Source organism: Conger conger, chromosome 3 (genome assembly GCF_963514075.1).
Source record: "Conger conger chromosome 3, fConCon1.1, whole genome shotgun sequence".
Taxonomy (NCBI): domain Eukaryota; kingdom Metazoa; phylum Chordata; class Actinopteri; order Anguilliformes; family Congridae; genus Conger; species Conger conger.
The window spans coordinates 49,801,109-49,813,611 of record NC_083762.1 but is presented as its reverse complement, the minus strand read 5'-3'; the positions used below and the strand labels follow the sequence as shown (position 1 = coordinate 49,813,611).

The window sequence follows — 12,503 nt, the reverse complement described above, 5'->3', positions numbered from 1 at the left end:
ACCCTGTTGAAGTGTAAACTAGTGACCTCCTTTAGTCGTGCATGCCCCTGACCAGCAATGGAATGTTTAGATTGAATACTTTCTTAAGATAGGGGAGATCAGGGCGTATTCTCAGACTTCACGCAATACATCATAATCGAATACAGGGGTGTGCAAACCTCATCATACCTCTGGAATGAAAGGAATTAAGTCTCAGGCACATATTTTGCATTGATTACATCTCTATCTTATTTCAGTACATATATTTATACTGTATAAATGTAGAAATACTGTATACTGTATATAGTGGGACTTTTGCCGTTTATGGATGGTGCCACGGAAATCTTTGGTCCCGACTATAATGGACTGCTTTCATTTTTTCGTTTGACTGACAAAATACCGTTAAAAAACAAATTGAATGGGTTGGTGCTATTGGCTTATGCAAGCTACATCGTACTAACCTAATTTGGGGATCAGTAAACGCTAACAACACACTAGGTATGTATACTTTTCTGCAAGTTCTGAAACCTCACTTTGTCCCTCCCACAAGTTCTCAAGACAGTAAACCCAGAACCAAAACGAACACGATCAGTGTTGTTTACTTCAGTAAGCAAAATACAGTATTTTACATTGCCTAAACATAGCTTAGATAAATCAATGCAGAATACTAATTTGTGGACATGTGTCATCAAATTTGAAAAGGAAAAATTGTTGTATAGTTTAGTAAGAAAAAAACAGTATTTTATACCTCATGAGACCCATAATATCATTTTGTTTCCATGTGTCCTTTTGGAGGCTTTGAACTGCATAGACACAGCTCAAAGAAACAATGCAGAACGCTCATTTCTGGTGATAATGTCATCAAATATGAAAAGGAATTTTTCTAGTGTTGTGACTGTGGTTCCATTGTGTTTCTAACCACACCAGCCACAGATGCAATCTGTATCCAGTCAAAAATGAAAAAAATGTTTCAGTGAGAAAAGACGCCTCCACTTTCCATCACGCAAATGATCCAGCAATTTCATGCAGCATTTTTTACAGTATATAGCATGACCGAGACAGTGAGCAAGCGAGAACAACAGCATGGAGATTTGTACATTTTGATAGTGCTTGAGAAATGCAAATTAAAACCACAGGCTGACAACAATTACATTTGCTGCATCCAGGTATGGGGTCGAAAGTTTGTTAAATCTATTGCTATTCTTTTATACAGTGTCCTCCATAATGTTTGGGACAAAGATCATCATTTATTTATTTGCCTCTGTGCTCCACAATTGGAGATTTATAATAAAGAATCATATATGGCTAAAGTGCATAAGTGCATAGTGCGGATTTTAATAAAGGAAATTTTTATACATTTAGGTTTCACCAGGTAGAAATTACAGCAGTCTTTATGTAGTCCCTCCATTTTGGGGTAACTAAATGTATGGGACACAACAATGTTATGTAAATTAAAGTAGTCATGTTTAGTATTTTGTTACATATCATTTGCATGCAATGACTGCTTGAAGTCTGTGATTCATGGACATCACCAGTTGCTGGGTATCTTCTCTGGGGATGCCTTGCCAGGCCTGTATTGCAGCCATCTTTAGCTCATGCTTGTTTTGGGGGGTAGTCCCAATAAGTCTTCTTTTCAGCACATGGAAGGCATGCTCAGTTGGGGTCAGATGTGGAGAGGGCGGCCTGTAGTGTAGTGGTTAAGGTACATAACTGGGACCCGCAAGGTTGGTGGTTCCGCCCTGCTGTTGGGCCCTTGAGCAAGGCCCTTAACCCTGCATTGCTTAGTCTAATCAACTGTATGTCACTCTGGATAAGAGCATATGCCAAATGCCATTAATGTAAAAAAAAAATGTTTTTGCTTTGAAAAACTCCTTTGATGCTTCAGCAGTATATTTGGTTTGTATGTATGCCATCAGCAGTTACATCATCAATGAAGTTAAGTGAGCCAGGACGTTTGGCAGCCATACATGCCCAGGCCATAACACCCCAACCACCGTGTTTCACAGATGAGGTGGTATGCTTTGGATCTTGGACGGTTCCTTCTCTCCTCCATACTTGCACTTGCCATTTCTCTGATATAAGTTCATATTAGTTTAATTTGTCCACATGACCTTTTTCCAGAACTGGTTGCTCTTTCAAGTACTTCTTGGCAAACGGTAACCTGGTTTGCATCTTGCAGTGTAGCTTCTATATTTCTGTTCAAGACATTGTCTGTGGACAGTGGTCTTTAACTAATCCACACCTTACTCTGAAGAGTGTTTCTGGTTTGTCGGACAGATTTTGTGGGATTTTTCTTTATTATGGAGAGAATTCTTCTGTCATCAGCTGTGGAAATCTTCCTTGTCCTGTCAGTCCCTTTGTGAATAGTAAGCTCACCAGTACTGTCTTAATTTAGTTTGAAACAGTTTAATTTTTTGCAGTGTTTGTGAAGGAAAATCTGTGGGGTGCAGTTTTTTGCTCCAGAAATGTCTGACAATTCGATGTGTTTTTGAGCAAATACAGCCCTGCTAAATGTGCTAATTCAAGCTGAGAGGACCACAGAGGTTAAAAGAAAAATCTGTTTAATCAGGAACTTTAGAAGTCTTTCTTTCATCCTTGAGTCCAAGTGAATGTTTGTGCCAAATCTGAATAAATTCCCTCAAGATGTTCCTGAGATATCGGGTTCACAAAAATGGGAGTGATGGACGGACGGACACCCAAAAACACTGCCTCTGGCCACGGCTGTCGCGGAGACATAAAAATCTAACCAATCAGAGAATATTATTTTGCGAAATGTGAGATAAACTAATCCAATGGTTCTCAATCATGATCCTGGGTATGCTGGTTTTCCTTCCAACCACAGTTGCCATCCCCGGATTTCAACAAGTGCTTCCTTTTACTTTTTTTTTTTATCTTAATTTTTGTAATGTTTCTTTAAAAAATCTTTTACAATTTTTTAGAGAGATTATTTACCCCCCTTTGGCCACATTCGGCCAAATTTGGCCAAATTAGTGTATTTGTTTATTTAAAAGATCCCCATTACCTCATGCTGTAACAAAAGTCTTCCTGGGGTCCACACACAAGAAACATTGCCACAAAAACCACATTAATACAGTGACATAAATAAATAGTAAACAAAATATAGCAAAAAAAAATAAAAAGGTACATCTTTCTTTAAGTGCATTCATTATTAATACAGTAACAATATAAAAATAAATACAATTTAAACAAGAGAAAATTTGTTTGTTATAAAAGCATCACAAATACGCAGACATCTCTCCAACCAAAATAAGCAACCAATGAACCAAAATAAACAGCGGCCTGTCATCTGCAACCCAATAAGTGCGTCTTAAGTCTCTTTTTAAACGATATCGTGTTTTTTTCTTGGCGAATATCAAGGGGTAAATGATTCCAAATTGTAATGGCTCTGTAAAGTACTGTTCTTTTTGGGCGTTGAGTTCTTGGTTTGGTTTGGATAATATTACCATTGCCAGCATTTCTGGTTTTGTGGCTATGAACATTGTTACAAAAAACGATTTCATCCTGCAAGAACTCAGGCTCATGTGTACGCATTGTGTTACTAAAAAATGTGACATGTGAGGCTAGCCTCTTCTCCACATTAAGCCACAATAGACTAGAGTGCATCTTATCAATGCTAGTTCTAATAGAGCAACCTAGAACAAGCCTAGTAGCCCTGTTCTGAGCAACTTGTAATTTAGACAGCTCTCTTTTTGAGGCTGAAGCCCATACAACCGAACAGTAATCCAGATGGAATAAAATTAACAATTTAGAGACTTGTTCCAGGATACGGGATGGTATGCAAGGTGCACATTGTCTTGTCATATAAACTAGTTGGATAAACTACCATTGTAGTAAACCCTCTGTGTTCTAGCAAAAAGATAACTCTTCATCAAGGTGCAATAGCCGGTGGTGTGCACCCCTAACATTTGAGCTTTCCAATTAACAAATCATGGTCAGTCACATCAAATGTAGCACTAAAGTCTAACATAACTGCATCCACTACCTTTGAGTTGTCGATTTCCCTGTCATTTGTGTGAGAGTACTGGTAGAATGGCCCTGTCTGTATGCAATATAACTCATTATGTTATATTGCAAACAATTGCAAAATGATCTCTTAATTTAGGAAATGATAATCTTCACCCTTCCTCCTCATGGTTTATAGGCAAAAATGTATAAACTAAAATGAGAAAATTCTTGTGGAACACTGATAATTAGCTAGCTGCTTACTGATTTGTTTCTGAACAAATTCAGCATGTTTGCAAGCGAGTAGTAACATGGCACTTGCCTAAACCAACCACTCGCCTTCCTGCATGTTGTGGAAGTGAGATGCACAAGCAGCTTGTGTCGCTTGAGGTAGTCTGCGGAGTGCTGAGAAACTATAAAACAAATAGATACACTCCCCCATCCACAAAAAGATAATTGAGGAATGAATTTGCTCTGTCCTTACAGCTCATTGTACATAAATGAAGCCTCCTTAGCTCCCCAGATGTAAATCTAATTTTGAACACTATTGTTTTGTTTTCTGTCAGTTATTATATGAACTAGCTGACCTAATCAATGACACGCAGGACACAAACACGAGAGGACGCAAGGTTATATTTACTTGTGGATTACTTGGAACGTTTGAATTCCATGGAATTTAGTCAGATTTCCCCGGCCACAAATTCCACGCGGGCCTACTTTTGAGGAATTGAGTAAGACGTGAAAAATGTGAGAAAAGAGATTTCTTATTGAGTTCTAATGCATAATCTGAAATGCTCTTTTGGTTTCTAAGCGATAAGCCTGAGATGGCGCAATTACATATTTGCATATGATCATACACTAGACGTTCTGACAAATTAAATGTTGTATAAAACTTTGTTCTCCTTAAAGTTCCCCTTAATTCATTGAAAACAAACTCATTCTCAGTACCATGTCAAGAACATAAATAAAGAACATATTGGTACCTTTCATGGGCTTGGGGTAGCAGCTAATGCATTGGGCTTTTCACACCTCCGTGTCATATGTCAGTGGTCACTGATTGAGAATACGTGAGCTGTTCTTTATCAGAATGAGTTTGTTGGGTTGACTGGATAACAGTAAGGCAGATTAAGTACATTAATTGGGCAATGGCCTGATAGGAACATTGAGCCCATGAATCAGGAACACAATTATCCATATTTTGTATGAATTAAGCTCATTTTCTTTTTTGAAAGTGCAAGTGTGTGGAGATGCAAGGGGGCCATTATGTAGTGCATTATCTTAATGAAAATGAGGGGGGAAGTTTTAGGAAGGAAAATACACCATGCTCTAAATGTGGACATGCTATTCTTTACACATACCATTTTTCGTCTGTATTACAGTCAAATTTACGTTTATATATGGCTATTCATAGAACTTCTTGGCCCAGTCACATGTTGTCGGTGTTTCTTTTAGCACATACAGTACTGTGCAAAGCTTTTAGGCAGGTGTGGAAAAAATGCTGTAAAGTAAAGAATGCTCTCAAAATTAGGCATTTTAATTATTTATTTTTATAAATGAACAAAATGCAAAGTGAATGAACAGAAAAATCTAAATCAAATCAATATTTGGTGTGACCACCCTTGATTGAAACACAATCATTAACTGAAACAGAAACAGTTGTGTAGGAGGGTTAAAACTGGGTGAGGAACAGCCAAACTCTGCTTCCAAGGTGAGGTTGCTGAAGACAGTTTAATGTCAGAAGTCATACACCATGGCAAGGCTGACCACAGCGACAAGACACAAGGTAGTTATACTGCATCAGCAAGGTCTCTCCCAGGCAGAAATTTCAAGGCAGACAGGGGTTTCCAGATGTGCTGTCCAAGCTCTGTTGAAGAAGCACAAAGAAACAGGCTACAATGAGGACCGTAGATGCAGTGGTTGGCCAAGGAAACTTGACAGACACATCATGGTTACTTCCCTTCGCAGTCGGAAGATATCCAGCAGTGCCATCAGCTCAGAATTGGTGGGACCCAGGTACACCCATCTACTGTGTGGAGGAGTCTGGTCAGAAGTGGTCTTCATGGAAGAATTGCGGCCAAAAAGCCATACCTCCAACGTGGAAACAAGGCCAAGCAACTCAACTATGCACGAAAACACAGGAAATGGCAGCAGGTTCACTGGACTGATGAGTCAAAATTATCTAAAAATTAAGCATTTTTGATCTTAAATGCTTATTTTACAACATTCTTTCACACCTGCCTAAAACTTTTGCACAGTACTATACATGTACACCAATCAGCCACAACATTAAAACCACTGACAGGTGAAGTAAATAAGATTGATCATCTTACAATTGCACCTGTGGGATATATTTGGCAGCAAGTGAACAGTCAGTTCTTGAAGTTGATGTGTTGGAAGCAGGAAAATGGTCAAGTCTACGGATCTGAGTGAATTACATCCAACTGCAGCTTGTGCAACTCAAGTGTATGTATAAATAAGGATGCATCTATCTCATCAGGTTCCTGCAGAGGCGCAATCTTGTTGCTTTGCCAGACACAAAGCATCTGAAAAGTGTTTTGAAGGAAGTTTTCTGCATCAGAAGTGGAGGAGCTGCCCTAGATAGGTAATCTTAAGCTGGGGTGGGTATCGCAGAAACGGCTGGATCCCGAGCAAAGCCATCTTCTTGTAAAAGCTTTCCTCTTGCTGGTTGTGTCCTTGCTATAACCGGGGAAGAACAGCAGGTTTTGGTCAGCATGCTTGATCAGTCGGATTCTGGAATTGCGTGGCGATCCGTGTTGTCCAGCAGCTTTAAGATCAGTGTGCATGGACGGTTGTTGGCATCTTTCTCTATGCTGTGAAGTCTATGTGCTCTCTATGTGGATGACCCGGCCTTGGTGATATTGGATCCAGTTTGCCATATTTCTGATCAGGAATCCTTCCGGCATCCGATCCTTCTTCACCCTCTTGCCTGTAGTGAGACTGCATTGAGTCTTTAGCCCTGTTGTTTTCAAAAGCTTTTTGAATATAGAATTGTGGGATAAAGATGCTATTGACCCCTTCTTTCATGTCTGTATCATCAGGCCACTCTGTTGCTCCAGCGAAGCGGTTCTCATTGCTGTAGCAATTGCGGTGTCCAGATCCTCTCTGGCATCGTTACCATGGGTTTTTTCTTTAGAGGTGGCATACTATCACCCTCTCATTTGCCTCCTGTTTTTCCATGTGCCATAACGTGGTGAGTTTTAATGAATTATCTAATAATAAATTAAGGGGTTGTTGAGGACGAGCTTGCAAGCTACACGTGCATAGTAGATGAGTGTCACCCAGAAGTTTTGCGGAACACTTTCCGCATTGTTTGCTTTTTGTGTCGTGTACCAATGCTTGGAGGTCGGTAGTAGTTTTATTTTTAAATTTTTTAATGATTTCACAAATCTGTATGTAAAATACATGGTTAACACTCAAGTTGCATTGTAAGTTAGCTACTGTGCTGTGTATAAATTGACAATAATTTCACATTTGCCATCTTGTGGTGATTTATGGGTAATCGTTTTATGAATGACTGCTCTGCCTGCTATAGGCCAAAATGCAACGTGGCTGCCCCTTACTGTCGGAACCTAGTCGCAACAATTTTTTCCAGGTCGGCAGCATTCTTGCCTCAGAGACAAAACGTAAAATGAAACACGAAACCACTGTACTTTTAACAGTCCACCAGCTGTGGAATAATTGCACTGGAGGGTAGCTCTTTTTAACCATCTGGGATCCGGAGCTTCGTTGACGATGCCCACGAGATCAGGTGAACTTTCCATTCGATTTGAATGATTAACTGCGTGAGATTTTATCATGTTGATGCAACAAAAATATTGACTGAAACCTTAGAACCTTAAATTAGAAAAATGAGACTATTGTTATTCATTGTTCTTTACCATGTGAATTTCATCGCAGAGTCCAAGACAAATTTCCCTGAGCGGGACAATAAAGTTCATCGTATCGTATCGTACTCCGCAGAGAGTCCGCCCCGTCTCATTCACATGGTAACAAAATGATCATTACTAGATGGCAAGGGAAGCCGATGCCATGTGTGGGAACGTCTACTGTCAGGCACAATAAAATGTCATACCAAAGCATAGGCAAAGTTGTATGATTTCACTTATGCACGAAACAACTAATCATATCGTGATGGTGAAGCACGGTGTCATTTCGGACAGACAACTGATCCAGCTGATGATTACATTACATACATTATTGGCATTTGGCAGATGGTCTTATCCAGACTTATGTACAGTTGATTAGACTAAGCAGGAGACAATCCTCCCAGGAGCAATGCAGGGTTAAGGGTGTGCGGATTGTGGCTACACCGGGAATCAAACTGCCGACCTTGCGGGTGCCAGTCATGTACCTTAACCACTACACTACAGGCCACCCCTTGATTAACTTCAGGAGTAACTATAGCTCTATTTCTTACATCCATATTGGTAAATATGTGTTCTGTAGTGCATCTTCTCTGTGTGTTTGAGGGAATATTTGGTTCAGGTTTGTAAATTTCGACACACTGAATTTAGGAATGAAAGTCCTAACCAGTATATCTCAACATACTTGCCTACTTCTCTGTGCCTGTTTGTATTCGTAGGTAGAGACACATTCTGTGTTTGTACATATTGTAAATCTCACATTTCATAACAATTTAGGTTTTATTTTATTTACAGAGATGACCAGAAAGTGTAGGCTCGCTGTATTTTTTTTTTTAGGATCGTATTGGTCAATATTCCTGCTGTGTAGTGGTGTAGCCATGATTCTAAAACCATGAGTGTCCTAGCACGATCAATATTAGTATAATGTAGGCTATGTGCATTTGGAATGTAGAAGAAAAATAACCACTTCGCGAAATAGACCTCCTCCAAATTAAGGCATTAAGTGAGTTGGGATTTAGTTTAGCTAATGTGGTTTCAGTATCATTGATATCGTGCATTATTTGTAAAGAATTGACCATTCCTTGTGTTAGTTGTAGATATGTAGTAAAAAGGGGCACTCTTCATTTGTGTTTGATGCAATTAACATGTAATTTCTTGTTACTATTGTTTATTTGATATTGTTGTTGCTCTTGTTATTGTTGCTGTTGCTATTGTATTATTATGTTGTGTGTGGGTTTGTCCCTTTTTTGTAAAGCATGTTGAATTAATTGTGTGATAGCCTATAAAAAAAGTTTGATTTGATGTCACATTCCATAAATGTTTTTAAATAATATTTACAGAGATGCTAAATATGAAACAGAGCCTAGCTCACCACCAGCTAAGAGCTCGCTGCACAGCTGCGTGGTGTCTCAGAAGGTACCATCTCAGAAGGGCCAGTTATGATCATGTGCCTGTGCCTACCGCCACACAGACTCTGTATGTCAGCTGGGTGGCTTTGTATGGTGTCATACCTCGAGGTGTGTGTGTGTATGTGTGTATATGTGTGTGTGTGAATGGCATCTTCCATCTATATAGTGTGGTGCTTTCAATAAATGTTACAAAATCCCCCAAAGTTTATTTGTTTGTCTACGAAATGGCTTACTGAGAACTTAATTGTGAAAAGGCTTTGCCTTCGAGATGAGGTGGGGTGAGGCCTGGTGTGAAAACCCTCCTTACCTTGGAAGTTCTCCCTTACTCGTACAGAAAAGTCAGTAGCCCTCCCATTGTCACCTGATGTGAAAAATAGTAATGACAGCACAAAGTTTTAGTAATTTATATTATATCTCATTGGATTTGTTAAACTATTTTGTCATCTGTTGCTACCCAAGACCTTGATGAACAAATTTCTGTGATCAAAAAATGTATATTACTGCTGGTTAGTGTGTGTTTTTACAGCATTCTTGTACATGTTAAAAACTACTGTTTACAATTTGTGTAATTTAGAGCACTCTACAACCCTCATATGAGTCTGACCTACTCACTGCTGTCATATTATTGTACCTGGGTTTGTGCTGAAAACAAAAATATTAAACACTATGGAATCACTGTATATAAAGTTGATAAAAAATTACACAAATATCAGAGCATGGCACATCACCAGTGTTCCTTAGTTTACCCCAGGGGGTTTTGGCAATGCAGCAGACTGCAGGTGTCTTGTTTCTACAAAGTACAGACTTTGCAAGCCACAATTGACATGCATTGTTGGGATTTAATTGTAGCCTTCTAACTGTGGAGTGCATCACTCTACAAGGGGCTAGTGCATTACCTCAATACGGCCGCGATCCATCATTTTCATAGATTTTCTGTTTGAATCCAGGTGAATGCCCATGTGTTGGCCAGCACATTCTCCCCTGATTCCCACAAGTGGATCAAGCTGGGAGAGGCTCTGGGCTTGGTGCTGAGGACATGCAGTGCTTCCAAGCAACCGTATGGTCAAGTGCAGGTCACAACTATAGGTAAGGGACTAGTAATACTATGTATCCATATGTATCACCACTATTTTGTTTTGGCTTCTGTAGAATGTATGGTGCAAATTCCTTTTTTTAAGATTTTTCCCATTTCCCCCCAAATTTGGTAACCAATTGTACCCTATCTATTCCAATTGCCCATATTAGCTGAGATTACACCACTACGGGCCCATTCCCCAGATCTAACAATCTAGAGAACGACTCAATTTTTAGACGATATGAAATCATTTAAACAGACACCACCGCTCAAAAGTTTGGGGTCACCCAGAAAATGAAAACTCACACTTTTATTCATCAAATGAGTTGCAAATGGTGTAGAAGATATAGTCAAGATATTAACATGGTTAGAAATCATTATTTTTACTTGAAATAATAATTTTGTCCTTTGCTTTTGTCGATTTCCTCCATTTGCAGCAATTACAGCCTTGCAGGCCTTTGGCATTCTAGCTGTAAATTTGTTGAGGTAATCTGAATACATTTCACCCCATGCCTCCTGAATCGCCTCCCACAAATTGGATTGGCTTGATGGGCTCTTTTTATGGACCATACAGTCAAGCTACCCCCACAACAGCTCAATAGGGTTGAGATCTGGGGCCTCATTTATAAATGTTGCGTATGCACAAAAGAATGCGTACGCCACTTTCTAAGCAAACTTTAGCATTTATAAAAAACGAACTTGACGGGAAAATGTGCGGTCCTCCACGGAAACTCTGACCCATGTGTACACATATTAACTGGAGAAATGAGAAACTGTGACTCCGATGGCAATGGGATGAAACGCGAGAAATGGTGTGAAATTGATACCACTGTGTAAAATAAATCAAAGTATTACCTCTCACGTATCATACATGAAGAGTTAATTTGCAAAAACGGATAAAAGCCTCTCTTACAACGAATAAACAAACAGCTGTTTGATTGATGCTCCCTGGAGTGCCCAAAAAATATGATTTAGGATGATAACTATAAACGGAGATGTTGTTGTAAAATAATCCCTCAAATATGTACACAAATTGTTAAACAATACTTCATGTTATTAAATGTATTCTCATAAATAATATGGTGAACAGTCGGACAAATTACGCTGCACTGATGCCGTTTACAATGCGTCAGTCGGGCAGATACAAGTGCATAGTTTCATATATTGTTATCATATTTATATATTATGTTTTATAATGTGTTTATTGTTATGGATTTTTGTTTGTTTTATCTCTTAATTTTGTAACTGTGTTTTCAATGGTGCTCGACAAATAACGTGTATTATTATTATTATTATTATTATTATCATCGTCATCATCACATTCGTTGTGCAGAACTGTTCGTCATTTACAATCAATCAGGATAATTCCCACACCTGTAGCTTTTCAGAGGCAATCAAATGGCTGAAATCCCTTTTCTTGGCGTTCTTTTCAGCGTTTGCCATTGTCATCTTCGTGAAATGCATATTCATTAGGGGTGTTTCACTGCCTATTTATAGGCAACTGTGGGCGGGACATGAAGCTGGCAAAGGTGCGCCACATTTAGAGTTGATTGTGATTTATAAAGGAAAACTGGCGTGGGACGTGCGTATGCACTGTTTTATAAATCTGAATATTTTTGTGTGTACGCACGTCCTGGGTTTCAAGCGTACGGAACCTTTTGACGTGAATCCTGCGCACAGTTTTATAAATGGGGCCCCTGGTGACTGTGCTGGCCACTCCATTGTAGACAGAATACCAGCTGACTGCTTCTTCCCTAAATAGTTCTTGCATAGTTTGGAGCTGTGCTTTGGGTGAGATGGTGTCAAGCACTCTTCCAGCATCTTCATTTGTTCTGCGTTTCACAAATGTTCTTCTGTATGATACAAACACCTCAAACTTTTTTTTTGATTTGTCTGTCCATAACACTTTTTTCCAATCTTTGTCTGTCCAATGTCTGTGTTCTTTTGCCCATTTAAATATTTTCCTTTTATTGGCCAGTCTCAGGTATGGCTTTTTCTTTGCTACTCTGCCTCAAAGGCCAGCATTCTGGAGTTGCCTCTTCACTGTTGACATTGAGACAGGTGTTTGCAGGTACCATTTCATGAAGCTGCCAGTTTAGGACCTGTGAGGCATCTGTTTCTCAAACTAGACTCTGATGTACTTGTCCTCTTGCTCAGTTGTGCACTGGGGCCTCCCACTTCTCCTTCTATTCT

The 12,503-nt window shown here is 39.3% G+C and overlaps 1 protein-coding gene across 1 annotated transcript in view; it reads left to right on the top strand.

Moving 5' to 3' along the window:
• Window positions 1-12,503, top strand: part of phgdh (phosphoglycerate dehydrogenase) — a 100,151-nt gene that overhangs the window by 45,533 nt on the left and 42,115 nt on the right. The window contains exon 9 of the mRNA XM_061236990.1: window positions 10,183-10,321. Coding sequence (XP_061092974.1) covers window positions 10,183-10,321 — 139 coding nt within the window. The remainder of the gene's footprint in view (window positions 1-10,182; window positions 10,322-12,503) is intronic.